This window comes from Passer domesticus, chromosome Z (genome assembly GCF_036417665.1).
Source record: "Passer domesticus isolate bPasDom1 chromosome Z, bPasDom1.hap1, whole genome shotgun sequence".
NCBI lineage: Eukaryota > Metazoa > Chordata > Aves > Passeriformes > Passeridae > Passer > Passer domesticus.
This window is the reverse complement of record NC_087512.1, coordinates 68,633,269-68,656,905: the sequence shown is the minus strand read 5'-3', so window position 1 is coordinate 68,656,905 and position 23,637 is coordinate 68,633,269. Positions and strand designations below refer to the sequence as shown.

At 36.2% G+C, this 23,637-nt stretch overlaps 1 protein-coding gene across 1 annotated transcript in view; it reads left to right on the top strand.

Moving 5' to 3' along the window:
- Positions 1-23,380, top strand: part of LOC135289310 (3'-5' RNA helicase YTHDC2-like) — a 29,439-nt gene extending 6,059 nt beyond the window's left edge. The window contains exons 6-30 of the mRNA XM_064402810.1: positions 1,635-1,737; positions 2,918-3,074; positions 4,889-4,996; positions 6,098-6,243; positions 6,623-6,758; positions 7,149-7,275; positions 7,533-7,598; positions 8,523-8,701; positions 8,876-8,972; positions 9,053-9,140; positions 9,226-9,306; positions 10,217-10,299; positions 11,347-11,452; positions 11,583-11,702; positions 12,057-12,329; positions 12,772-12,898; positions 13,815-14,020; positions 14,449-14,644; positions 15,696-15,796; positions 17,090-17,379; positions 17,796-17,973; positions 18,872-19,075; positions 20,990-21,172; positions 22,334-22,435; positions 22,597-23,380. Coding sequence (XP_064258880.1) covers positions 1,635-1,737; positions 2,918-3,074; positions 4,889-4,996; positions 6,098-6,243; positions 6,623-6,758; positions 7,149-7,275; positions 7,533-7,598; positions 8,523-8,701; positions 8,876-8,972; positions 9,053-9,140; positions 9,226-9,306; positions 10,217-10,299; positions 11,347-11,452; positions 11,583-11,702; positions 12,057-12,329; positions 12,772-12,898; positions 13,815-14,020; positions 14,449-14,644; positions 15,696-15,796; positions 17,090-17,379; positions 17,796-17,973; positions 18,872-19,075; positions 20,990-21,172; positions 22,334-22,396 — 3,418 coding nt within the window. The 3' untranslated portion in view covers positions 22,397-22,435; positions 22,597-23,380. The remainder of the gene's footprint in view (positions 1-1,634; positions 1,738-2,917; positions 3,075-4,888; positions 4,997-6,097; positions 6,244-6,622; positions 6,759-7,148; positions 7,276-7,532; positions 7,599-8,522; positions 8,702-8,875; positions 8,973-9,052; positions 9,141-9,225; positions 9,307-10,216; positions 10,300-11,346; positions 11,453-11,582; positions 11,703-12,056; positions 12,330-12,771; positions 12,899-13,814; positions 14,021-14,448; positions 14,645-15,695; positions 15,797-17,089; positions 17,380-17,795; positions 17,974-18,871; positions 19,076-20,989; positions 21,173-22,333; positions 22,436-22,596) is intronic.
- Positions 23,381-23,637: the final 257 nt, after the last annotated feature.

Genomic DNA, 23,637 nt, shown 5'->3' with positions numbered 1-23,637 from the left:
GAATTCCAAACTTCAAATAGAGACATATATATGTGTGTTCCTTTGTTCAGTACTCTACAGTTTTTTGTGGAAGTTTTCAGTACTTAAAGTATCAATGTTGGAGGAAGTAATTGCTGGTTTTACTTGCACAACTAGCACTGCCGCAGGTAGTAGGTACTTTTAAAGAATTTTAGATTCTTGAAAAATCATAGCATTTGAAAAGATTCAGCTTATTTCTTGAGATTCAGTTAGATACAGTGTTTTGGGTTCGTATGGCAAAGTTTCGGTAGTGAGGGGAGTGTTTTTTGTGAGAAGAAGCTTCCCACGTGTCTGATGAAGCCTCTGCCAGTTGGCTGTAAGAGACCTGCCTCTAGCCAAGGCCAAGCCCATGGGCAGCAGTGAGTGTTGGCTCTGGAGCAACTTGTTTGAGAAGAAAATCTGCATGGCTACAAAGAGGGGATTGCAAATATTTGAGAGGAGTAGTACTGCAGACAACAAGGTCAGTGCCAAAGGAGTGGCAGGAGGTGCTCCAGGTGTCAAAGCAGAGATTCCCCTGCAGCCTGCGGTGAAGACTGTGGTGTGGGAGAATGTTCCCCTGCAACCCATAAATCCCCAGTGGAGCAGTCCACCTGCAACCTGTGAAGGAACCTAATACTAGAGCAGGTCGTTGCCCAAAGGAGGTTATGACCCTGTGGGAAGCCTGTGCTGGAGCAGCTCCTGACAGGACATGTGGCCCTGCAGCGAGTGGAGTTTTCACTTACTGCTGGTGGAGCAATTTTGCTGCTGGGACTTGTGAACCCATGGGAGACCCATGCTGGAGCAGTCTGTTCCTGAGGGACTGCATCACATGGGAGGGACCTACACTGGAGCAGTTTGTGAAGAATGAGAAATCCCTGCTGTGAGGAGAAAGGAGCAGTAGAGACAAGATGTGAATTGCCCACAGCCTCCATTCTATGTCCCCCTGTGCACTGAGGGGTAGGAATTAGAGAAAAATGGAAGCTAAACCTGGGAAGAAGGGTGGGGAAAGGTGTTGTTTAGATTCTATTTCTCATTATCCTACTTGGATTTAGTTGCTAATACACTAAACCAAGTTTTGCAAGTCAAGTCTGTTTTGCCCATGATGGAGAGATGCCCAGTGATCACTTCCTGTCCTTACCTTGACCCTTGAGCCTTTTGTTGAATTCCTTCTCCCCTGTCTGGCTGAGGGGAGAGGGATAGAGCAGCCTGGGTGGGTGCCTGGCATTCAGCCAAGGTCAACCATGTGTAGACAAAGATTATATCTGAGGGTATTTGGAAGAATTGTGACCCGTTTTTCAAGACAGTCCACACTGAATTTTCCAGTAAATTAATACAACATGCTGAGGTTTTCTAGATTCTGTTTCACTTGCTTATTAATTTAGAAAAAAATTAATCTCTCCTTGTTTATTAATCACTTGTCTGAAGTTTTTGAGCATTAGTACTAAGAATCCTTAGGAGCTCTTAGGGAAGAGGTGTAGTTTATAAACAAATAAGTATGCATGAACTCTTCAGTGACAGAGCTGTCCTTCCACTGCTGGTGAGGAGCCCTTCAATCTTTAATTTTCAGTAAATAGTGGAAAGCTAGCAGCATTTAAATGGTGAAAAAAGCAGAAGCATCTTTGTTCACTGTTCACTAGGGTTTCTCCGAAGACACTGGTAACCTTTTGCACTAATGGCATACTGCTTCGCACGTTGATGGCAGGAGACAGCACCCTATCAACCGTGACACATGTTATTGTGGTAAGGATCTCATATTTTGTGTGAGATGGAGCAGTATGTATTGTTTCTTAATTGGAAGACGAGCTCCTAGTTTTCTGTATTATTTTGGTGGACATTAAGATGTTTTTGTTAAGTTAGAATCTGAATTAACTTTAAAGAGTTACTGATTTTTTTCTTGTAATATGCAAAATTGTAATATTTTTCTGGGGTTTGTGTTATTTTTTTTCTTACAAAAGCATCTTATATTAGGTTTTTGTCAACAGTTAATTTTGAAATTGTGGTGTGATGGTGGAAGGTAGAGGTCTGAACTTTTCTGAATTTCCTCTGTCAGCACAAAAGTCTTAGGAAGGTTCAATACAAGTGTGTCAGAATTTCTGTTATCATGTACTTGATTTTGCAGTACCAAGTGTGCAGTCCCTTTGTTTGTCCAACGTTTTCAACATAAAATGTAGTCTAATTTCTAGCAAATTATTTGTGTTCTTGTATGATTATGTAAACTTCCTATTGTGGAGTTTGATAAGTCAGTGGAACCAGAATGTTTGCTGCAAGTTCTCCACTGTTGAAAAAGAAAAAAACATGGTAAGTTTAGGTGGCTGTCTGTTTACCAAGGAGGAAAAAAGCATAAGAATGGTTTGTGCATTCTTGACTTCAGCCTGCAAATCTTGTTCTTCATACATTCAGAATATATAACTAAACAGAATGTAGGCAAAGATGATTAGTCAGATATGTGTCTTAATGACAAGCTTTTTCCATGATTTATTTGATCTAAGAAATCTGTCTATTTTTTTTGTTGTTATATGGTATCATACAGCTTTTTTTTTTTTTAATTCTCAGCAGTTGTGAAGGGTAATTTTATTGAAATAAGATTTTAGGATTTGCAGTTTGTGGCTTTATCTTGAAAATGCGATTCAAGAATTAGAGAAGTTTCAGATGCTCTTTTTGATCTCTGCAATGACGGTCCGTGATGGGTTGTGCATTAAGTGCAGTCTACTCTGATACGTTCTGAAGTATTATTTTTATTTTTGGATAGATTTAAAAAATATCCTTCTTAAGTTAAACTTAAGCATTTTAATACCTCTGCAATGCACCACCAAATTATATGTTTTAGTTTTAAAAAAATAATATTTGTGAAAAGTTATGGTCTTGGATCTGTGATGTTTACGTGTTCTTTTTTTTGTTGTTATTGTTTCCTTTCATACAGGATGAAGTACATGAGAGGGATAGGTTCAGTGACTTCTTGCTAATAAAGCTGAGAGATGTGTTGCAAAGCCAAGCTAATTTAAAACTAATTATTTCTAGTGCTGCTCTAGATGCAGACCTCTTTATTAGGTATTTTGGATGTTGCCCAGTAATACACAGTAAGTACTTAAGTAAACTCTTAAATCTCAGTATACCTGCACTGGGACTCCTAGATCTTAACTGAACTGTACAAAACCATTTTGAGTAAAGGCATGTGATAAATACAGTTACCAGCAGTGCTTGGTCCTTGTTTACTTATGTTGGTTATTTCTTAACTATTTGCATCTACCTCAGAGGGAATTGTTTTTATCAATGGATATTCTGTAAATACAGGAATGTCCTGATCCCTTCCGTGTTCAATTCAGGGAGGAAAAGGTTCTTAAAATGCTGGTCTGCATAGCAATACAGACCCTAGGATTTACAAGAGTGTGATATCTTTTAGTATATTCCAGTAGATTCTACTTCTGGCTTCAGAGATTGCTTCTATTTAGAGGATAAAACTCAGATTACTTTATCTGTTCATGTCAGAAATGCTGTCATAGGCAAATTGGAGTATATGTTTTAATCATATGATTCTTTGCTTCGTTTAGAATTTTCTACACAAGTCATTCGTTAATTTGATGGGATGTTAATGAGAAAGAGTTGGTTTTTTATTTATGCATAAAAGTGTTCATTTCTGGTTTTCAGGTGTAAATTGTTGCCTAGGAAAATAAGGCTTGCAGCTTGTCGGAGGCATGAATCTGGAAGTCACACATGATTTTAATATTTGGCAGGATTTTTTGGAGGAGAAAAACCTCATTGTAGTTTTTGTGTGGCTTTGCGGTTTACTTTTTTTGCAGCTTCTCATCCTTTTAGATCAGTAGATTTATTTTGGAAATTCTGGCTACTATCTTTTTCTTCAGTTTACTGCATTGGTTATACTTTTATCACATACTGGACTTTACAGGATAATCTCAATTGAAAAGGTGTTTTTTCCAATTTTGCTAATTAAAGGTATAAGAAAAGAGGGTTTAGGTACTTTGTCTGTTAATATCATGAAAAAGGTTTGATTTCTTCAGCAGTGTAGTTGACACAATCCTCACCACAGTAAAACCAACATTTTTTCGTTGTGGGTTTCTGTAGAACACAGAGTTTGTGATTAGTGTTAGAAGACTTCCTCTATGACAGCTTCTAAAAATACGTGAACTGTAGCTTGTTCTTTCTGAAGGAGAGCTAAGTCCTCGGTGATCTGAACTTAGTTGTGGTAAGTGTCTACTAAGGAACCTAAAATAGATACAAATTCTTCCTGTGTACAAACATATTTTAATCTCCATAAGTAAGGTCTAGAAACCAGTGATACTAAAAGATAATTCAGAGTAAGTTCTTCCGAGAGAAAGACCATGGGAAGAAGTCAGCAGAGAAAGCCAAAATTGGTTGCAGTAATTGAGGACATTGGGAGAAGTCCATCGCCTCATATACTTCTCATGAAAGGAGGTAGTTGAATACAGACGTGGCAGTCTGCTTGTGGGATCTTATGCTAAAACTGTCTTAATTACTCTTATATAGAGTAATTCAGATGGCTGACACAGTGAATTCTTTTTTGTATGCCTAAACAAAATGACATTTTCTTCGCATTTGATAAAATTGCAGTAAATAACTGTCAATCTTACATCTCTTGCTATTAGCACTTAATAGAATTGAAGAGGTTAATGAAAAACATGCTACACACCTGGCATTTCCTTTTTGAATTTTTTCTTGTGGCCAAGTTGCTTAAAGAAGATAATCTCAAGTGAAGATACTCTTACAAGACTTTCCAGTGAATATAAGAATTAATTAAATCAGGCCCTAATCATGTTTAATTCACTTTCCTGTCTATAAATCTATTCTTAAGAACTGATGTTCTTAAGCGAAGCGTGGGAATATCTAATCTTTCATGAATTATTTCTTCTTTTAGTCCAAGGAAGACCTTTTGACGTTAAAGAGATGTTTTTGGAGGACATTTTACGAAGTACTGGGTATACAAACAAAGAGATGGTAAAGTACAAAAAAGAGAAGCAGCAAGGTTGGTGGACTTGTTAATTGTTATGGCTTGACAATGAGTCTCATTGATTCATTGAAAAACAAGTAAAATGATTCTCTGCTAAAATTCTGAAGTCAAATTGTTAAATGAGACAGAATTAGATGACAGCACCTCTCTTTAAAACTCTGTGTTTACATTGTAGATGTAAATTGTGATTAAAAAAAGTATTTTTACTTTCAGTGGTTATATTCTTACTTCTTTTAGTTGATAAATGTTATATTTTTCCTAATTATTTTGAAGTAGAATTACATACATGTGTGGGCTTTGCCCACCTGAACACTATAGAAGCATAAGACACAATATGCTGACATTTAGGTGCAAATTTTAAGTGTGGCCATTAGAGGAGGCGGGATTTTGTACATATTGCACAGAAGTGGTTTCTACTATTAATATTTTTAAGTGTATTCTTCAGACATGGATGCATTTAACATATTTAGGTCAAGGAGCAGTAACACACTTGAACCAAATATAGGGGGTTCTTTTCAATTTATTAAGTATTTGGGTATATTGATCACAATATTTGAGACGTTTTCCTGATAGCTGAAAGTAATTATCCTCATGAATATTAAAAAAAATTTTTAAAAAGGCCAACCGCAAAGCTGCAACATACAATCTTACCTACACGTTTATCATGGTGCTCAGCTCTGGTCACTGTGGGTGGAAAAGCTCAGTGGAGGCACTCATGGCTTCTGCTGTTTCTTTTACCAGTACACAAAAATTCGTTGTTACATGCAAGAGTTATATCACTGCTCTTTGTCATTTCACTTCTGGAGAAAGATCTGGATTGAGAATTGTGTAGAAGTTACTTGGGAATCTTGTTTGAATGCAGCAAGTTGCAGGCTTAATGGGTTAAGCAACCAAATAATATTTCTTACCTTGTTTTTATAGCAGCTTTTTGCAGTAGTGCGCTTTGGGTGTCCTTAATCATGGAATTTTTATTGGACTGGTAACAATGTTCTAGATTAAATAAGAGCTCAAACAGTTTAAACTTTGTAATTAGATATTGCTATTTTTTTAAACTGAAATTAATGGATAATTAGGATGACTGTAAAACTTTTAATGGAAATTCTTTATGCATTGTAGAAGAAAAACAGCAAAGCACTCTTACTGAGTGGTGTTCTGCTCGAGAAAATAATACTAAGCTGGAACCTGAGAGACCAAGATTTGTCCCAAGGGCTGAAGAGTGTAGTCTTTTGGGTGATGATGGTGACACAGTATTTAATCAACTGGTAAGCTTTCCCTTTTGTTGGGAGAGGTGTTTAAATCTGCTTTAAAAACTGTTTTTCAAAGATGCTAGTCCTGTAGAATTTCTTGAAGGGCATTAACATATTTTATAGGTGCTTTTTTTAAATTACAAAGACCTACTCTAGTCAGAGTGTGCTTTTCACTTAAAATGGTTTGTGCACTACTTCTCTTCAGCTTAAATAGCTGAACTGCCATTACATAAAGTATTTGCATGATGCAGTAAATGCTTTAACTGGTACCTGAATGCTGGATTTCTGATTGCTACTTGGAAAACAAACTGTTCAATTTTTTCATGTGTAATATATGAGAATAAAGATAAATCTTGGAAGACGTCTATCTTTCAATACTGTTTTTCCTCTTCAGACTGAAAAAGATGCGAATTGCCTTGAACTGTGGTTAATAAAAGAAATGGATTCTTGTCTTTCTGACATCTGGTTGCATAAAGATATTGATGCCTTTGCTCAGGTGTTCCATCTCATTTTAACTGAAAATGTCAGTGGTAAGTGTGTCATCTTATAACATAATAAAAAAACAATAACAAAATTACTTGAATTTCTGTGGCTGCTCTGTCTCCAGTTTCAGAGGTTGTTAGGTTTGATTTCTGGTGCCTATTGGAAAAGTGACTAGAATTAGCAGAATTAATGAATTGTTTAGTTTATTTTGTTTGTACTTGTTTTGAAGTATTAACAGACGTTACAGTGTGTCTAAAGTAGTGTTAAATTCATATGAACTGAGTGATGGGATGAAGTCAGAAAACAAATTCTCTCTGGCCTAGATTTTAAAAGTCATATAAGCCACATTCATATCGCATTTAGGTGAAAAAGTAAGAATGTTTTTATTTGGTTTGCTGCTTTATTTGTTTATTTATTTATTTATTTGTAATTCTCAGTTGATTATAGGCACAGTGAAACCAGTGCGACTGCACTAATGATTGCTTCAGGGAGAGGCTTTTTGAGTCAAGTAGAGCAGCTGATCAGTATGGGAGCAAATATCCACTGCAAATCATCTAATGGCTGGTAAAAACAAACAAACCAAAACATAGATTCATTTGTCGGTATACAAATGAGAAAGGAATTTCTTTAACATTTAAACTAATTGCTAACTTAACAGACTACTGTAAGCAATAGTAAATTTTGACATTCGAAGCATTTTCTAACTTCTATTTATGACATTGTATTCTGGAAATCATAAACTGAATTCTGTAATTCACAGTCTTTGGCTGTGTGTCTTTTGAAGTGAGAAGTTTAAAAAATATGTCTGTATACTCTTTCAGGATGGCTGTGGACTGGGCTAAGCACTTTGGACAGACAGAGGTTGTTGACCTGTTGGAATCCTACAGGTGAGCTATAACTACTTTGCAGAAGCAGTTGGAGGGAAATGTTGAAAGGAAATTTGCATTTTGTCTTCTAATCAGAACAATTTTTAGCTTTTTATGCCTTTACATGTAACCTAAATAGCAGGATTTCTTTGAGACCAGGAATGTTTTGAAAACTTGGTCTTTAAAAAAAAAGTATTTGTATTCAGTGTATCTCATTGATTATGTTTGTGCAAATCCTAGGATAAATAGAGTGGTGTAGAGTTCTTTCATGTTAAGATTTTTTATCATTTTGATGTGGGCATTACTATCATGATTGTATGTCTAGCCAGGATATGAGTATACTGACTTAGATAAATAGAAATAATGACTCTTCCATGTACCATTTTAATTTCAAATGCTTATTTAGGAAACAGACCTGTTGTGTTTTTATCTATACATTGTTGTCTATACATAGTAGCCATATTTAAGAAACTTAATAGAAGTAACATTTACACTAGGTCTTTCAAGAATTGGTTTCTGATACCTTACAGTTGCAGTTCAGTTATCATTTTGTAGAGACCAGTATTTTTAGAATACTTCTTAGTGTAGTTTCCATTTGCGTAGTGTCTGTTCATGTGAGGAAAACATTTGGGAAAGCATTTATTTACAATACTTTTTATTTAACAGGTAAACAAGTAGTATCTTTGTACTTTGAGTTCTGACACTTTGCTTGTGGCTGTGTTTCAGTAGAGTAAGAAAATTAAACTTATGCTAAAAATTGAATTTCATGCTTTGTTGGATTACACTTAAATCACTGAATAGTAATAGTATTTTGGAGATGCTGTTCTGCTACTCTTTAACATTAAAATTTGAAAGGAGTAGTCTTCTTGGTGTTGGTCTAATTTTAGTTGGTGGCTGAATGCAGACCTGAAACAAACAGCCTTGATTCTGCTCTGTGCGTTTTAGTGCTTCAGCAGGATTTGGAAATCTGGATGAAAGTTCCCTGGTCCGAACAAGTGGTAGTGACCTTAGTGCAGAGGACAGAGAACTCTTGACAGCTTATCATCACAGTTTTGATGATGAAAAAGTGGATCTTGACCTCATTATGCACTTGCTTTATAACATCTGTCATAGCTGTGAGACCGGTATGTATGAACACACACTCCCAGTAAATTACTGTACTTTCAGCCTTTGATGAATCCTGCCCTTCTTTTGGAAACACTAAATAGATGAAACCTTCCAAATGCTACTATGCACAGTTCTGATGCGTATTTTAAGTGAATTTGCTGCTTAACTCTGCAAACCTGCTTCTTTTTCAGGAGCAATTTTAATATTTCTTCCTGGATATGATGAGATAGTTAGCCTGAGGGATCGTATTCTTTTTGATGACAAGAGATTTGCTGACAATGTGCACAGGTAAAGCCTCTGGTTCCTATGGTTGAGGTTTTCATTGCATCTTTTAAAAATACTTAAATGTGCTCTTTGTCTTGCATTAGATATCAGGTTTTCATGCTTCATTCAAATATGCAGACTTTGGATCAGAAGAAAGTGCTTAAAAGTCCGCCTCCTGGTGTGCGCAAAATAGTAAGTTATAGAGGACTTTGTCAGATACTGTATTAATCTCTTTTGTCTTTGCTTTTAACTATGGTTTTGGTTGTTTTATTTGCAGATTCTTTCTACAAATATAGCAGAAACCAGCATAACAGTCAATGATGTTGTATTTGTCATTGACTCAGGCAAAGTGAAAGAGGTATGATGAGTTAAAACTTTCTGTGATAAGTAAACTTCCTAGTGTTACTCTATAATATATAATAGGTAAATTTTAGAGTACTGTTTTCTTACAGTAGGGTGACAGCTAGTGCATGTCAAGTAACAAAGATCACAGAAGTTTTGACATTTGTTTTATGACAAATACTGTAAATAATTAACTGTTAATAAACCTTGTAAAAACGATTGTAGATTGAAATGCTAATGTATTTTTTTTTTAATTTACAATTTCTGTTAGTTATTTTAAAACAAGTCCATCTGTTTAGACCACTGACTTCCTGAGACTTAAGAGAGCACTGGGAGTTGCCTTTGTCCTACTACTGTGTCAAGTCCAAATCAAACCCATTAAGTTTTTAAGTATTGCTTATGTTGTGTTGAGTGCCCATTCCCAAATTACATGTGAAGGAAAGGAGAGACAGTATGATGAGGTAGTTTAAGAGTTAGGTCTTTGAAAATGAAGTTGGATTTCTTGGGGAAGATACATGCCAAATTTCTAAAGTTCCTATGGTAATACAATTTTTCTGTAACATTGCATCCAAGTTACAGTGAGACAAAGAGGAAGACTTTAATCAATACAACAAAATGTTTCTTTCCTGATTTGTGATAATTCAAAATACAGTTCATATCTTTTATTGACTCAAAATTACCTACTGAGAATAGAAATAAAACTTCAATTTAGGAAACTATAGCACAAAGATAATGCAAAACATGTATTATAAATTCAATTGGATGGAGGTACTTCAGAGCATACCTTTGTGCCAGAAAGTGCTGGTGTTTGTTCAAATTATTTTTTCTATTTTTCAAAAAGCTTATTTTAAAAAGCTTGTTAATAACTTTTTATTTCATGTATCGTGGTTAATCCTGGTTTTATGTTCCTTGCTCTGCTTTTATAGAAGTCTTTTGATGCACTAAGTTGTGTTACAATGCTGAAGATGGTGTGGATTTCAAAAGCCAGTGCTATCCAGAGAAAAGGCAGGTAATAAATGCTTCATACTGATTTTTATTTTGCAGATATTCACCATCCCATATATTAAGAGTAAAGTGCAAAACTATAGCAGCCACCATGGGTAATGTTTCTGGGCTAGTCCAGTGTAATGTTGAACAATGGCTAATACTCCTCTGCAGTAAATTAAGAGTCAGTATGTATTTTCTTGGACTAATTTCCCAAGATACAGGAAAGCAGCACTCAAGAATGTCCCAGAACTTATATTAGGTCTAGGTTGTTGTTGTTGCTCCTCCATGAACTTAATTCTTCTTTCTGCCATGTAGCACCAGCAGCCACAGTAACTTGTCTGTGGGCAAAGGACTGCCTACTGCTAGTTTTTCGTTTTTATCCTGGTATCCCTTCTTTAGAAGTGACACTGAGAAGTGATTCCTTATTGACCATCTCCAAAGTATTCATGGCTTTGCATATTCATCAGGGTGCTCAGTATCATACTCTTCCCAGCGCTGTGAGATGTGTGTAGATAGCAACAAATGCCTGTTTAGAGACAAAATGTTGTAATTATCCTCCAGCGTTTTTGAGCATGAATTGTAAGCATTTGCTGTCTCTTTTCCTTCATTCGCACATTTTAGGGTCTTCATTCTGGCATTTACATCTAGACTTCTAACTGGGGTATTTGAAGAGAAGAAACAAAGTTGGCAACTTAGGTTCCCTATGGCAGAAGATAGCTGAGATTTGGCTTGATCTCAACTTAGGAAAAAAATGATATCACTTTACTTAGATAGGTCTTACTTCTTTTTTGCCCAGATTTTTCAGTGTTGGTTTAAAATTACAGTAGCTATTGAAAGTATTTTCTTAGAATAAAATTATATAAATTTTCATACTGTAATTACAAAAATAATTAATGTACTTGAAAAGTATTTTGATTCATATGAGGGACTTCCTCTTAACAACAAGATTACCATTCTCTTAGGCCTTCTTCTGCATTTGCATTATGAGTTTGTGTGGGTTATTTCTTGTTTGGTTGGGTTTTCATAAAAAGAAACTAATTTTCACAGCTTGACACATTTTATTTTCCAGGGCTGGGCGGTGTCAGCCTGGAGTCTGTTTTCGCCTCTTCAGCAGGCTCCGATTTGAGAATATGTTGGAATTTCAGACTCCAGAACTTCTGAGAATGCCACTTCAGGTGGGTGTTCACTTAGAAGTTACAACTTCTACAAAATGTATTATCACCAGACTATACTAATAACTCCAAAAATGTGTGTATTTTCTCTTTCCCAAACCTTAATAGTACTTTTCTTCTTTTTAATTTGCAGGAGCTTTGTTTACACACAAAACTTCTGGCTCCAATTAATTGTCCAGTTGTTGACTTTCTTATGAAAGCTCCTGATCCTCCACCAGCTTTAATTGTGAAAAACGCTCTGCAAATGCTCAAGGTCAGCAGAGGAATACATTTAGATGGGAGTTGTGTTTTATTAGTATTTGTGATGTGGTAGCATATCTTACTGACTTTTATTTGTACTGAAATTCTTGTTCACTTATTTAAGGATACTTTGAATTTTTGTTGGTTTTCATTTTGTGTGTTTATCTATTTTTCTACGTTAAGGGAAGGGACTGCTGTAAAATCTTGAATTGAAACTAGTTTGATTTGCTTCTTTAGTGTTTGGGAGCAAATTTAGGTAATGTCCAATATTCATATAATTTCTGCTTCCATTGTAAATGAATTCTGCCCCCGTACTCCTTCTTCCCCTTTTCTGTACATCACCACCTTTTTTTCTTTTTTCAAACAGACTATAGATGCCATGGACCCTTGGGAAGATCTCACTGAACTTGGTTATCATCTCACTGAATTGCCAGTGGAGCCCCACCTCGGTAAAATGGTGTTGTGCGCCGTTGTTTTGAAATGCCTGGATCCTGTTCTCACCATTGCCTGTGCTCTCGCCTACCGAGACCCCTTTGTGCTGCCCACGCTGGCCTCTCAAAAGCGGGCAGCCATGCTGTGCAGGAAGCGTTTCACTGCGGGAACCTTCAGCGACCACATGGTGCTTCTCAGGGCTTTTCAGGTATCCTTTCAGAATGAGGGCTGTTCACTCATCAGAGTAAATGACTGACCAGCCAAGCTGGGCATAGAATGGTAGACTATGGCCTTTCTGTATTTTGGACTCACAGATTTCTGAAGGACACATTATGTCTGACCTTTTCAAACCTGGTTACATTCTGTAAGTTCCAGCAAGATGCCACCTTATATCCTGTTACATGGGTAGCTTAAAATATTGACCTTGACATAGTGATCTCTATAATAACATAATGAACTTAAAATAAAATAATTATCATTATGTTTTGATTAGGAAACAGAGGAAAAAAATTCTTGTATTTAAATAAATCAGGTTTGATACATTTGTTTTGGTTAATTTTATTGGCATAAATGTAGCTTCTAGGACTCTGTATTTTTTAATTTTAGATATTTAAATTAGTAGGAAAATGTTAAAAAATTATTCTTCACAGGCGTGGCAGAAGGCACGCAGTGATGGCTGGGAGAGAACCTTCTGTGAAAAGAACTTCCTGTCTCAAGCCACAATGCAAATCATCGTAGGAATGAGAACACAGTTGCTTGGCCAGCTTAGAGCCTCAGGTAAATAGATTGGAAAAAGTTCTAACATAATTTTGGAGTTAGGTGTTTACAAACAGTGTTCACTTGTCATTTTCCTTCCTAAGTTGAAAAAGACCAGTACATATTCATGCTGGGCATGGGGGAGATGCTAGGGTGAGAAAATGTGGCTGGGGAACAGCTGAAAGCACCCTGATTGTTCAACATCCTGCTGTCCTGCAGTGTGAGACATGTTTCCTTGGGTTTTTATGTTCTAGTAAATTTTTTCCTGAGGCAGTTGTTAAAACAAGTTCAGACCCTGGGTTCTGGGGTAGAGTCAGTTAATTTCAGCTCAAACTTGTTGTCCCTGGAGAGTGTCCTGAATAATAAAATCCCTTTATCCCTTACTGTCAGTGTGCCTGATCTTCATGTGCCCTGCTTGTTCCTTGCATGCTTCTCTTGGTCCAATGGCAGTTCATGGGCTCTTCACTGACTCAGTGCGGGCAGCCCATTACCTGCTCTTATATTACAGCTTGAGCCAGCCTTGGGGTCCTCCAAGGTCTCATCCTTTATCCAGAGGTACCTTTTACTTCCCCTGCTTAGCTGTTCATGCTAACAAACAGTTCACTTACGCTGTATTTAAAGTTCACTTACTCAAGGTTTTGAGCAGGGTCCACTCAGTTGTAAGCAAGTTGCAATTAAACTACACAATTTCTAATATTCTGTTAAGAAGTATTATAGAAAGTAATTCTATTCTACATTAGTATGAAACCCCTTACCAGGAAGGATTTCAGTGAAAGGGTTTCTTCTTGGTGCTCTTAATGTTGGCATTTGTGAAAAATGCAACTAATTTGTAGTTTATGTAACTTTTTTTTTTTTTTCAAATTCCTTTTGAGAAGCAAAAAAGCAGGTCTTAAATACAAGCAAATATAACACAGTTTTGACCTCCTTCTTTCTTCAGGTTTTGTTAGAGCCAGAGGAGGAGCTGATATTAGAGATGTTAATGCTAACTCTGAAAACTGGGCTGTAGTTAAAGCTGCCTTAGTGGCAGGGATGTATCCCAATCTTGTGCATGTAGACCGAGAGAGCCTGGTCTTAACTGCACCAAAGGAGAAGAAAGTGCGATTTCATCCAACCTCTGTTCTTAGTCAACCTCAGTATAAAAAGGTAAAGACGCTTTGAACTTTTGAGAAAATATTTTTTTCTGGCAGGTGGTAGAATGAAAAAATTGGAGTTGGTGTATTTTTCCAGTATTTCAGTTAGTCCTGCTAAGTGGAACAAGGCAAAATAGTAAAAAGAAAAATCTAGTTTTAGAAGTATTTGGATGAGGTTACAATCTCTGCTCATTGTTATGAGGAAAAAGTTCTTCTCTGAAACTGGTATTTCTTTAGATCCTCTTTTAAGGCAAAATATTTTCCTTTAAGGTGATAGGATGACTTTTAAGTCTGGTTGAATATACTTGTTCTTTTCTTATTCTTGTGTATGTAAATATTGATGTATTTATTTGTACATATATAAAGTAGGAAGTAAGTTCAAAATTTATTTTAATGACACATAGATGATAAAATAACCTAGGCTTATTTGCTCCTGCACAGATTCCCCCAGTGAATGGTCAAACTGCAGCTGTTCAGGCACTCCCTACAGACTGGCTGATATACGATGAAATGACGAGAGCTCACAGGATAGCAAACATCAGGTGCTGTTCTGTTGTGACACCCATCACTGTGGCTCTCTTCTGTGGACCAGCTAGGTTACCAAGTAATGCTTTACAGGCATCTTCATCCCGTCAAGGTATGCCGGAGTCTGGATTTGGAATGTTTGCATTGGTGTTATACTAGTACATGATTTGGAAAACTTATTTTTCAAGTCTATTTTCTGCATAATTTGGCTAATTCTTGAAATGACAGAGCTATATACAGTTCCTATAGCTGTTCAGGAATAATTTATAGGCTGTGTAACAAATGTCTTGAGTTTTGTGAATCTTTGTAAGTTCATAATGTTTATGGTTCTGGGTGGGGTCTTAGAAATTTCAATATAGTTTTCATAAAAATAAAAAAATGCAACTAAAATGTTTAAAGACAGTACTGATACTGAGAAGTGTAGTGTGTATATTTTTTCTACAGCCTAGTTTATTTGATACTTTGAACCAGATGATTCAAACTGAATAATAGAGTTAACGTGGCAGATAATCACATTGCTTTCAGTTGACACATGCATTTTAAAGTTTATTTTCTACTGATAATGTTTAATGTCAAGTTAGCCATATTATTAGCTAGAAGTAGTAGAGAATTTATTAAAATTTCTATTTTTTATATTTAAATTGCGTGCTGTAAGAATAGAAGCAAAAATAATCTTATCTGTTGTCAGTTCTGTAGAAATACTGGTTTGAAGTAAGAGTCCGAGCTGACTTTCCTGACTGCTCCAAAACTGTTACCCTTAAAATAATGTTAATGCTGATTGAATTGCACTTTGAGAAAGGAATCCTAAATAGCCATGAGCATTTATAATTTTTTTTCTTAATGTTATACTAAGATATAAAGCATAGAGCAATGTGTGGTTTTACAAACGACTTCAGGCAGAAGTTTCATAATGGCTTGTTATTGATGAAGGTACGTGAGAGAGTCAGATCACATCAGTATAGTTTTTTATGTAGTAGGGCCCTTAAGAGGTCTGGGAACCTGTTCTCCTAACTGAAGCAGAGACCTTCCCTGAGGTGTATATGCAGAAATGAAAAGGTGTGTGTAAAAATGTATACATTTTAAGTGAAAATTTTGAAGGAAAATTAGCTTATTATTCTGTAAATAATACAGAAATGTTAATGTACCTTTTATACTTAATTCAGGAGACAGTGATAGCAGTGACAGTGAGATGGAGGACAGAACAACTTCTAATGTGTCACTGCTGAAGCTAGATGAATGGCTTCACCTCAAACTGGACTCTGAAGTATGTAATCTATCACTTCCTTGCTTGTTTTGTGTAGAAGAATGTTTATGCCATACTGTCCTAAAAAGATTCTTAAAACAGTTGGATAACCAAAAATGTACTGTAAGAATGGCTGTTGTGATCCCTTCAGGTCTCTCAAATTTACAGGAAAGCATACTAAATGAGTTAACCTTTATTTCATGAGTTCAGTAAGAAATTTGAAAAGCATACAAACATAGACTCAATCTTCTTTTGCCCAGGCTAGTCATTTGTGTAACTTCACATATTCAACATCCAAGTTGTAGGGCTTCCTATGGATTGTAACAACCCATAACTCTTAAATCTTGCACCTGTGAACAAAAGGGAAGAAAGAATTAGTTACCTAGCTGACTGCAAGAGTGTTCATCCTTCTTCTTCTGTCATGGTGTGGCTGTCCCACATAGAAGCAGGAAAGCCTCAGCAGTCAGCTGCTGTTGGATCTGCTTCGAAGCAATCTGCAGCAAAGCAGTTTGGGTAAGCTGATGATTTATGATTTTCAGCTTGGCAGTTTGATCCATTTCCATAAGTTAGGAGATTGTAAAGAAACTGCCAGACAATAGAAAATGGCTGCAGCGGGCAGCAAGCTGCAGGAGTAGTGGCTGCACAATGGCTCTTCTGCTCTTTGTGGTCACCTGTATTGCCCGTGTGGTGCTCCTAGCACACAAGACCTTAGCTTTAGCTGGGTTAGTCCAAATTTGAGCAGGAGTTGAGAGTAAAAATGGCATATTATGTATTTCCTTTTCTGAGAGGATGAGTAAAGTTGCTTGACTAAAATGGAGTACCTCAAACTGGAACTACTGAAAGAAAAATGCTGTCACATTTTATAAAAAGAAGAGAAAAGCCCCCACCTTTGAAGATACAAAGTTTTGGTTATTGCAAAGCTCTGATTGTGTTAGAACATAGAGTAACCAGAGGTCTTTTCCATCAAGTATGTGTAAAGAGCCCATAAATACAACCTGAACTGACAGGAAGGGCATTAGACATGAAAAGACTGCTTTTAAAGGGAAGATAATTTTTTAAAGTGAAAAATGAAAAATCCTGTGTGTTTACAATAGAATTTTAAGTTTTGTGCAGTGCAGCATGAAATGGTTTAGAAATTATCTTGGACCTGCGGAAAGAAAAGATAACAGCATAATTTAAATGTGACATTTTCTTTCCCTCCCTGAGACCTTAGTCTTGCCTTTCAGCTTGCCAGAATGCTGCCTGGTAGCAAAGACCCTTTGCCTAACTGATACATTTTTTATTAGTCTTTAACAGAACTGAAATTCATTACAGGCTGCTGGTTTGCTGTTGCAACTCAGACAGAAGTGGCATAGCTTATTTCTGCGTCGCATGCGAGCTCCTTCTAAATCATGGTCTCAGGTTGATGAAGCAACTGTAAGAGCAGTTGTAGCTGTTTTAACTGCTGAAGAACAGTCTGCAGGTTTGCAGCAGCCTTCAGGCATTGGTCAGAGACCAAGACCTGTGGCTTCTGAAGATTGTCTTGTACCATCTACGTGGAGGTCAACTAACACCAGGAGAAGTACAGCAGAAGCTGAGTTCTCTGACTCCTCTAATGCTGACAAGTAAGACGTTGAGATTTTCCAGAGACTGTAGCTTGTAATTTATTTATCTTTAAAAACATCACTTGAATTCCTGCTAGTTCTAAGAAGAAAGAAACAATATAAATACAGCGGAAAGCTTTGATACTGTCCTGTGCTGTGCTGTAGTTATGATTTCATTGGGAACTATTTAATATATAGTCTGGCTGTTTGGGAGAGCAGTCAGAAATGGTGTACATGAGTTGTGCTACTTGGGAAGTAGCAGAAGAGGTTTAACCATAACACTCAGAATGAATGCATCCTTTTTGGTTTAGTGTTTAATATGCTTTGGAATGACTGTAATATATGTGGTCATCCCGTAGGCTGATTCGTAGATATAAATTGTTCTGTGACCTCTTACAAAACTCATGGTCTGTTGTGTATCTGCCTTTACTTTTTAGAGTTCCCATGAGGTCTACACGTCCCATGCTTCATCAGCCAAAGAATTACAAACGAAAAAATATTTTGCACTCCAAACAAACTTCAGATGACAGGTCAGATCGATCATCAGTAAAGTCTGCAGACAGCAGTAGCTTCCCTAGCCCCTGTGCTAGTCCATCTTCTCCAATGTCTGGAAAGGTACAGTTCTCATAAACATATTACCCTGCTGTTCAAAATTAATAGAATCTCTTGCAGCAACCATCAGGTATTGTATTGATAAATTAAGAACCTAACTTAGATTTTCATTGTTACCAACCACATAATATTTCTTTTGGAATCGAAAATCAAGAAGAAATATCCTTGTTATACTAGTTTTAATACAGTAAAAATGTTATTCTTTGCAGACTTCTGAAGTAAAGCTATTCAAAGTAGAAAAAAATCCAATTTTGAGGTTTTTTTTTTTTTTTTGAAACTTGGTATAATAAACAGTGACAGTGTGTACAGTACATGCATTTCTGAATTCTGTGGATTCTGTCTTCCTCTGTTTCTGTCATAGCGTACATTGGTACTGATTCTCTTTAAGTTTTGTGTTATCTGCATCATTATGGCTGCTTGGCAGTTTGTTTGATGATTATTTAATAAATCATACATTTTTAGTGAGGTTATTTTCATAAATCTCCCTGTATTTTTTTAATTCAGCCAGTGTTACAGGAAGAAAATTTGTTCGCTGAAATTGGAAATGCAAGTGTGCTGCAGGCTCCAGTCCAGAGTGATTAATTTTGTGTCATCTGAAGTTGTCTTAGACTTCAAAAAATTGTAATTAATCACTAGATTCTGTAGGCCTGTTCTGCCATAATTGTTTGCTGCCCCTCATGAATAAATTACAATTTTGATAAATGCTTAAAAATGTAAAACAGATGTAAGTGTGCTTTCAAGTCAATTCTGACAGGAACAGCTGATAAGTAGTATTTTTCTTGTATAATCTTGAAGAGGAGAAGAAAAACTCCTTGAAGGGTCTGTCTACATACGTGTAGAACTTCAGAGCTAAAGCTTGGTTTATGTTATTGTATTTATTAATTTAATTTAATTCTTTCAGGCTTCCAAATCACCTTCACCAAGACAAAATACACCAGTTCGGTACTTTATAATGAAAAGTAGCAACTTGCAGAACATTGAGATTTCTCAGCAGAAGGGTATATGGTCCACTACGCCAAGTAACGAGCGAAAACTGAATGGAGCCTTTGGGGAAAGCAGCATGGTTTACTTAATATTTTCTGTTCAAGGCTCTGGACACTTCCAGGTGAGTTTTTAGCTGATACCAGCTCTTGGTGCTGGTTGATGGTTTAAGAGAGTGCAGCAAATGGCTGTGTACAGTATGGAGGGCTTTGCTTTTGACTTCAGACTTTCTAATAAATAGAGTCTTGTGCCAACGTCTCTGGTTGCTGATGAAGAGTACTTCATTCTTCTCCAAAATATTCCCTTTTAATGAACTCAGTTTTTCCCTCAAAGGATAAAACTAAGTTGCCTCCAAACATAATGAGTCAGAATAATGTTTCTACCCTACATAAATGCTTTAAAACAGCAGCAGTGGAACAAAGAAAGAAATCCATACAAAGCAGGGGATTGCTGCCTTTTTCTCTGCATGCCAAAATAAATGTTTTAAGTGAACAAGAAGACAAAATCAAGTCACAGCTTTCTAAAGCCAGGAAACTCTTATGTCTGTATTACAAATTTTAATTAAAACTGCTCTGCTGGAACTGTAGTTTCTCAAAGTTAGGAAGCTGGAAAGTCATGGCCATGTTTCTTCCAGAGCTGTCTTGAGTTCACGTTTAGTGAGGTATTTGTCAACAATTTGTTGACAAATTTGTGGCCAGTTTAAAGGTAAAGACTTGAACTGGTAGTGCAAAGTTGTATATTAACTGTTTTGTAACTTCGATTGCTGCAAGTAAAGAAAGTTCATTTTACCTCTTTATATATTATAAACTATTAATAGAAGTCACCTAAACTTAAAATCTAACTAATCAGTCCAAACATAGAGATCTTGATGATACCACTGAAGGATTGTGGTGAAATGTACATATGTGTACAGTGATTTGGTAAATTCAAATGCCATATTAGAAAGTAATTTTCAGCATGCCAGTTGAATCTGAAAATGGGCTGTTGTATTGATGCTCTTAGACAAGAAAGCTGGGAGGGAGGACACACTGAAGTGAGGATGTAGGTGGATTATGTTGCCTTGCCCTCCCCATTTTGACAATGCACTGGATCTTGATGGGAATGTGAGATTAACATTGCTAATAATATTTTCTTGCCTCAGGTGTCTCTGCTTTCCACCTGTATTTTTCCTCTGTTCCTTTTATTAATTTCATTGATTTTAATTTAAGGCTTGAGCTGTCTAGGACTGCATGACTTAGAGCAGCAGTGTGTGCTGGTAACTTCAGGTAGTGCACTGCATCTCTTGGACTCCTAACTCATAACTGGAGTAAATATGCCTGTACAGTTGTGCATTATGCGTGGCCTGGGTTTATTTTTGGTTTGTTTGGTGTATGTGTTTAAAGAGTATCCTTAAGGAAGTTATGCAGTCTTGGATTTGTGGTTTCTTTCATTTCATTTCTGAATATTTATCTTGCTGGAATTTCTTTCAGGTTCATTAAAAAAAGAACTTTAAGCAGCTGCAACTTATTTATTTGGAGAATAGGTCCACATTTTTAATTGTATATGAATGTTTGTTAAACAAAGAGGGAATAAGAGATGGAAGGATGGATGGGAGGAAAGACGGATGGAAGGAAGGAAGGGATTTTTGAATAGTACAAACTATTCAAACAAACAATAGTACAAACAAATTCCTCACAATTCAGTAGTGAGGAATAGCTAATGGGGATGGAACATTCATCTTGATACCTTGCACTTTTTACAACAGCTTTTCAACCTCTGTTACAAAGCCCCTTGAATGGTTATTGTGAGAGATGAATTGAATGACATCCTTTATGGTAAAATTCTAGAAGGTATATTGGAAGCAGAAAAAACAAATGATGCTTCTAACTTTCTAGGTGTAAACATTTTGGAAGATCCAGCTTCATGTGTATGAGCGTTTGAATCAATCACTGAAACTAATTTGAAAGTTTCATATGAAGTTCACTCATTTATTTAATTCCAGCTTAAATAGACATGTTCTCATTATGTTCATTCTTTCACATTTAAATTTTTCTTCCAGGGTTTTGCTAGAATGTGTTCATCAATAGGGTGTGAAAAGAGTCAGGTCTGGGGATCTGCTGGATTTGGAGGTGTATTTAAGGTGGAGTGGATCCGAAAAGAAAGCATTCCTTTTCAGTTTGCACATCATTTGCTCAACCCTTGGAATGACAATAAGAAAGTACAAATAAGCAGAGATGGCCAGGTAGTTATCCTCTTCTGAAGTCTTCTTCACTTGGTGGTACTGTGTTTTCTTCATTAGCTTGTTCAGCCTTGAACTCAATTGTGCTCATGTATATATTAATCTGAATAACAGTTCCTTGGTGTGCATTGTAGCTTCTGCTAATGCTGGATTACTGTTGCAGTAGTGGATTTGTTAAAATCAAACCAGTTTCTTGCTTAATGTTGTTAATCTTGCTTAATGTTGTTAAAAAAATATTTAAAGCTGGATTTTTCAAAAATAAATGAGGTGTTGGTGGTGGTTTTATTTTAATTTCTAGAGGTTTGTTTCCTGTTTGATTCAGATGTGTTCCCTGAGATAAAATAGTCTGTCATACCCAAATAACTGTTCATAATTAGAGGTTTGCATTTTCTGTAAAGTCTCAAGAGAATCTTGATATTTGAGGCAGAATAAAGCTTAGTACTGTTCTCCAGTTTATTAAAGCTAAATGCAACTACAATTTGCACAAGAATTTTCTGTGGCAGTTTTTGCATTCTCCTCAGTCCCCTCCCAAAATATCTCCTTGATACAAGATTATGGAGCTGAACGTTTTGTGTTGTCTTCTCACTGCTTCCCCAAAACCTTTTCATTTGTAAGAATAAGGAAAGGAGCGTACTCTTAAGAATAAGGAAAGGAATGTAGCCCGTGTTGAAGTTGACAGTGCATCTCCTCTAAGTGGCGCTTAAGACCTAAAGAATCTGAATATCAAAAATAAGTGATTTATATTGTCTGTGATTCCACCAAGAGCCACTGCATTATCTGTGACCTGCCTTTCCACATCTCCACTGCATTTAATAGAAGTAAACCTAAAAGATGCGGCGAATAATGATCTTTAGTTAATAAGAAAGTGTCCTGTATGGTTCATCTGTTGTAGTGATGGTGTCTTCATTACAAATTCTTTTTTGAGAAGAGACATTTTGCCTGAAACAAAAACCCCTAAATTGGTAGACAAGAATTGCTTATGAAAGTTTCTAATCTTCTGTTGACCCCTTCTTTTAGGGATAGTTCTAATATAAGTTACAATAGCAAAAGTAACAATTCTTTCAGACCACCAGCAACCTCTTCTAAGGATTTTGTAATAAATAGTTTTTATATGCACAATGGCAGCAGTGCTAATAACTTTTCTAATTTCCTGATCGCTTCTAGGAGCTGGAACCACAAGTTGGAGAGCAGTTGCTGCAGCTTTGGGACCATATTCCTTCGGAATGAAAAAACTCAACTGATTAAGCATGTCAGATAATGAGAGAGGTAGTTACTGTTTCATGTATTGCATTCTGGTTTTATGATAGAGGAAAAGGTATCAACATATACTATATCTGACACGATGTCATTACAGTACTGTCATTTGTAGCTTGTGGAAGAGCAGGTACACAGAGAACTAAATGTTTTCTTCCTTTGATTCCTTCTAGCTGAGATTGTTGAAACATCAGCTCTAACCACTAGAACCAGCAGCATGCCTGCAATACCAAGATAAGGAAGAAGGTGGCACAACAAACGAAGTCCTGAAGCTCTTAGTCATGCTAGCTGTTAGCTAGCAGTAAAAAAAAAAGCGGGAATTCTATTTGTTTCAGTTTTTCCTTGTTGTAAAAAATGTCAATAAGGTTATCCACCAGTCTTTTTTTGACTGAATTATTTTTTTCTACAGTAGCGTGCAGATACTTGAAAATGTGGTAAAGTTCAGAACTAAGTTTAAAGCAATGCACCACATGTAAGTTGTTTGTGGGTTTAAAATAGCACAGCAGACAGTTTACATTTAAAGCATTCTCAATCCAGTAAATGTATGAAAGAAACCAGTTTAATGTTAATTAATCATTCTTGCAGTTTGATTAAAGTAAATAAATTGAGAATAGATTGTTGGGAGATTCCATAATTGTTTGGTGAACTTCTGTATGCACAGTACAAGAGAGAAGGATATAGTCAATTACAAACAGCTAGACAGCTGGAGAACACTAGTTTTTGAATTCTGGTTTACATACAGAAGGGAAAGAAGCATGAGGCTTTTTTGAATGTGGATTGGTTCAGTGGTATTTCTAGTTTCAATTTTTTTGCCTGTAAAAATACTCACACTTTGACAAGCTGAAACAGTCTTTCAGAGACCTGTGTCCAGATGGTATTCTAATAGTTCACTAACTTGAGCATTGTTATAAGATTTCTACTTCTTTTATAAAAAATAAAAAATAATTACCAGTACAACTTGCTTCATCTTTCAATGTAGTCTTCAATTTTTCTTTCTATACCAGGTCTTTCAAGTTAATTTCTTTCTTCTGTACTACTGTTGTTTTGGTTTATTGGGCTTTTCCTTAGTCATTAACATACTGTAATATAAGGCTGTTGCAAATTCAGTCTGCTCACTCTCAGCAGTGTTGCTCATTCTTAGATTAAACTGAGAGCTTTTTCTGCTTCTGAGCTTCTACTTAGTTTCTCTTGTCCTCTTATGATGTTGTCATAGT